Source organism: Hordeum vulgare, chromosome 5H (genome assembly GCF_904849725.1).
Source record: "Hordeum vulgare subsp. vulgare chromosome 5H, MorexV3_pseudomolecules_assembly, whole genome shotgun sequence".
NCBI lineage: Eukaryota > Viridiplantae > Streptophyta > Magnoliopsida > Poales > Poaceae > Hordeum > Hordeum vulgare.
The window spans coordinates 557,829,132-557,834,043 of NC_058522.1; the positions used below are offsets into that span (position 1 = coordinate 557,829,132).

The following is a 4,912-nucleotide window of genomic DNA, read 5'->3' on the forward strand; positions in this document are numbered from 1 at the left end:
CCATGTTTTCACATGGAAGCAACTGCACCTGCAACTAGCAACGCTAACACAGGGTTAAGCAAGCGGTAACATAGCCAATCAGTGGTTTGCTAGGTTGAACAGGTTGAAGGTTTCATGGCATTGTTGAGAGGCTGATATTTAACATGTGGTAGGCAACGAGACATAATCGATAGCATCGAAATAACTAGCATGGCAATGATAGTAATGGTATCTAGGGAAATGATCATCTTGCCTGAGATCCCGCTTGGAAGAGGAATGCCTCCGTGAAGCAGACGAATCGACGTAGTCGAACGGTCCTCACATCCGACACGCTTGCGGAACTCTATCGAGACGGAGGAAGCCGGAAACAAGCATCAACACACGAGAATCACCACACGATGCGAGACACATATGATGCATGAACGGTCTAATGCAAGGCATGACAATCACAACAATCAAACACTACACATTAAGTGAAGCTCGATATGCAACGAGTTGCATATCGACGAAACTCCACATTTAATTATTAGTTCACTCCCGTTTATTTACACGGCAATATTAAAATGTTGTTAGCATGGCACGGGGTGAAGCACAAATTAAACTACCTATCTAGGCATTTTAAATGAGACCGGAAACGAAATATAGCATCTCCGAAATGACCCCACGTGTTAAATCTTAATTCTGCCCAGATTTGTCCTAACCACATTTTATGTTTGTTAAACGGCGAAACAAAGTGGTGCACATGAAACTACACGTCATACTAGTCCATTTACATATATGGACCAATTCCAACGGAGTTACGAACTAAAAGATACGAGCAACACAAGATTGTATGCCAAGGATGCATCACGCATGCAATGACAGTCACAACACGTTCCGGTACTGATAGCTCGACAAGATACCGGTGCAACGAATTGGAGGTGTGTGCATATCATTTCAAACAATATGATGGGGTGATCCCGATTACCGGGTTCCCCATGTGCCGGAGGCAGATTATGGGGTATCTGCAACTAGCAAAAAAAACTACAAGAAGAAAATGAAAAGAAAAGAGAAAAAAAAAGAAACATAATAATTTGGCCTCTATGGGATTTGACCCCAGGACCTCCTGCATGTGGATTGACAGGGGAACCAAGATGACATGCGGATGCTAGTGAATTCAAAGGAGCAAGAGTGAACATAAAACAGATGCACTACTTAAAACTATGAAAACGTAAATAAATGCAGAAGCTAAAAGAATGCAGTCATGGTGATTTGATCCGTGGACCTCCAGGAGGAGGTAGCACTACTGCGCTAACCAACTCGGCTAGCACCCCGTTTTGATATTTCACAGGATACTCGCCAGAAGAAGTAGCACCTCTACAGGCACATCAAATACGGGTGGTTTGCTACAAGACCATACCTTGTCGCGAACCTGACGAAACTGAACATGAACACCTTTGTTGCAGGTCGGGATGCAGGGGAAGCCATGGCGGAATCGGCCTGGGGATGAGGTCCGGCGGCACGAAAAATGGCGGGGTTCAAAAGCTTCGGTACCGGGGGTTCCATTCCCGGCAACGAGGTGGCTTGGGGCGGCACGTACTCGGAGATCCTGGCCGATGGTGACATGGCTGTACCTGAAGAAGAAAAGAGAAGAGGAAGAGAGGTGAGGGACATGGGAGAGAGGGAGAGCACAACGAGGGGAAGGAAGCAGGGGCGCACTTGGCACTAGCCTGAGCAGCGACGGCTTGGGCACGGGGATCCACCTGGGTGCAGCAACGCGCGAGGCGATGGCGCGGCGCGGTCAACAGCCGAGCGAGCTGTTGCTGCTCGTTACCTGTCGAACAGAAGCAGCGGCAGGAGTCTGCTGGAGCAGAGGACGGTGACACGGGAGGTCGGGCGACGGGGTCGGCGGGAACCGGCTGGATCCGACGGGAACTGCACGGGGAAAACCCAGATCGGGACCTTGGCATACAGGGGCGATGGCTGAGGCACATATGTCGTGATCCAGGGCGGCGGTGGCGGGTCTCCCGTTCTGCTCCTGACAGTATAAACGAGCAAAGGGAGAGGTTAGAGCAGAGGACGGGGAAGAAAAGAGAGAGGAAGAAGAGAGGGACTGCACACGGGCACCGGCCTGGGTTCATCGGCGGCAAGGGCTGACGCAAGGGGCGAACGACGGTAGCTCCGGGCTGCCCTGGCGCTGCTGCAGCCTGAAGAAAGAGAAGACAGAGAGAGAGAGTTTAGAGAAGAAACGTGGGAAAGAAGAAGAGAGAGGGAGAGGGATTCGGGCATGAGAGCCATTGCGCTGGCCTGGTTCTCCGACGGGGCGATGCTACGACGGCCAAGGGCGCGACGGCGACGGGCTCCTGCGAGCTGGCTCGTACGCGGGGGTTCGAGGGAGCTTGGGAACGGGATCTCTCCTTGGACATAGGGAACGCAGGGGCTCAATCTCCTCGGCCACGGGTGGCTGGCTTGCCATGCACTAGCTGGATTGGGTCTGCGGGATCCCGAGGTGGGAGGAGACCTGGAGTGGGTGGCGGCGGCTATTGGACAGGGAGAGGATTTCTAGGGATTGGTCTAGGGTTAGACTAGGTGGTCTATATATATAATAGGTGGGTTAGATTAGGGGCTATTCGGACCCTCCGATATAAATCGGACGGTCGAGAATGAATAGGCTAGGGAGTCCAATGGACAAACTGATGACTGTTTGCGGTAAAATGGGGTTGATCTGGACCTAACGGTTACGACCGTGTGTTCCGGGTACCGGGAGGTTTTCGGACTGGGCTGCGAGTAGGTTGGTGCATTGTGTAGAGAGGCTAGGCGGAGATGAGAGGGAAAACGGGCATGACGGCAACGCGATTTGAAACACCGACAAACGTCCGACGGTAGACCGAATACGGTGCCTCTACGGTCGACCGTTCGGGTACCAGACGGACTCTGATGTGATGACGGAATTCGGCAGGCGGCCTAGCTATATCTAATTATGACCGCATGCCAAGTTTCACCTCGATCAGAGAAAGTTTTAAACGCACTTTAAAAACAGGGTTTCGACGGTGCCGCGGACGCGTGCCAGTGCGGTTAGGCTCGGAAGAACAACGACGCGAACCGGCAACTAACAACGGATGGAAGTTTTGAAAACTGGCGGCAACGGAGATGTCGATGCAATGCAGATGATGCGCATGATGCGATGATGACGCGACAAAATAAAATAGGCACACGACGAAAACGGAAAGAAAGGGGAATCTTCTGGAACGTCGGTCTCGGGCTGTCACAACTCTCCTACACTACAAGAGGATCTCGCCCCGAGATCCAAGAATGAAAGGGGGAGAGGAGGAGAAAGCAAGAGGTAAAAAATTTAGTCGCTTCTTTGACAAACGAGTGAAACCGACGATCCTTGAAGGTTGCAAAGAGACGAGGACTGATATGAGAGACAATATTCACAACAAACAAGTAAATAGAACAAGGGAACACCATGATCTTGATAGAACAACAAGATTGACCCAAGATAGCAATATCACAACGCCTCCGGAACAATAGAATAGGAACTAGCTCATACAGAAGAAGAGAATGAAGAGAGAATGACAACTACTATCACGATAGAATTGAAGAGCCTCCGAACAGAGAACTGACACAGTAGTTGGAAAACCAACAACAAAAAGAACCAGATAGTAGTGGGCTTATGAAAACCGTCTCAACAAATATGAGGTGACAAACAACCACTAAAAGAACCAAGGATAGATTGGGAGAAACAAGATATGAACAATTCTTACACCAAGAGGATACATTGAGAACTCGGATTAATGACAAGCACCAAGATAGCACAATCCCTAGGAAAAGCTTTAGGTGAAATCCAAACCAAAATAGCTCAATGAAGAAATCATGGGTTGAAAATATCTCATGATCGTAGAATTGATGGATCTAATTATCTCATACTTGAGAGGAAAACTCTTCGAGGCTCCTACACTAACAAGAATGCTATAATACCACCTCAAAGGATAAAGGAAGAACAACGCACTGAAAATGGACGATGCAGACTACTTGAGGTATTCCAACAAGAATCTTGAAGAACACTTCAGAATGAATGAAATCTTGATGAACCACCAAGAAGGACCTCCGTATACGAATGAATGATGCAAAGATAACAAGGTAGAAAAGAATAAGATTTTGACCTTGCGAAGATATAGATGAAGCCTCACAAAGAGATACTTAAAGGAACTTGGAACTCCGGAAAAGAAAGATAAGAACACTTGAGAAAAGAAATTGATACCAAGAGCCACTCCGGAAGAAGAATTTTAAAATCTCTTGGAAGAAGGAAGGACAAGAATAAGAATTATGTTATGCTCATCCTTCATCAAATTAAACTGATGACAAGCAACGGATTTAGCATACAACTTATTCTTCTTGAAAAGATTGAGGAGAGATATGAGCACAAACTAGAAGAAGTCTTGAAGGAGACACCGGTGAGAATTGAAATGAACGAGGCAACCATGAATGACTCGAGATACATGAGAATGATGAGATCATGATCCACCTAACAGAAAACTTGAATAAGACAATGGAATAACCGAGAGACGAACGAAGAGGCAACAATTGAGAAGATTTGAGGATGAAAGCTGAAAGCTGAGAACGAAAAATCTTCTAAAATGATGGCCTTCGGAGGAACGAGAAATAAAAACAACTCAGAAATGCACCGATAGCAAGAAAGGGATTACCCACGATTGGAACAAATAAGATAATGGCACAAAGCTGAAATGATGAATCTTCAAAAGAACGGACCAAGATTGAGAGAAACACTCCTTCGGATTGCAAGGTGAGAATGATGACGAGAAACAACACCAAGAATAGCCGAGACACTCTGGAATAATGAAGAATGAATGGTTGAGCCAAATATGAGAATTAATTCGAATAGGCCTTGGAGAAGGGATATGACTGATGAAATTCATACTTACGTCATAGT

The 4,912-nt window shown here is 47.3% G+C and overlaps 1 protein-coding gene across 1 annotated transcript; it reads right to left on the bottom strand.

Moving 5' to 3' along the window:
• Positions 1–1,173: 1,173 nt before the first annotated feature.
• Positions 1,174–2,099, bottom strand: LOC123397291. Its single transcript, XM_045091899.1, has 4 exons — positions 2,090–2,099; positions 1,678–1,996; positions 1,379–1,592; positions 1,174–1,179 (listed from the first exon to the last, which is right to left on the bottom strand). Exons 1-4 carry the CDS (start codon positions 2,097–2,099, stop codon positions 1,174–1,176), a joined length of 549 nt encoding a protein of 182 aa, XP_044947834.1.
• Between the last annotated feature and the right edge of the window lie 2,813 nt (positions 2,100–4,912).

Bases quoted from the DNA above. Each gene is read 5' to 3' on its own strand.
- LOC123397291 (XM_045091899.1), bottom strand. The intron at 1,593-1,677 runs GTGCGCCCCTGC...TTTCTTCTTCAG, and splicing joins GCTGCTCAGGCTAGTGCCAA to GTACAGCCATGTCACCATCG.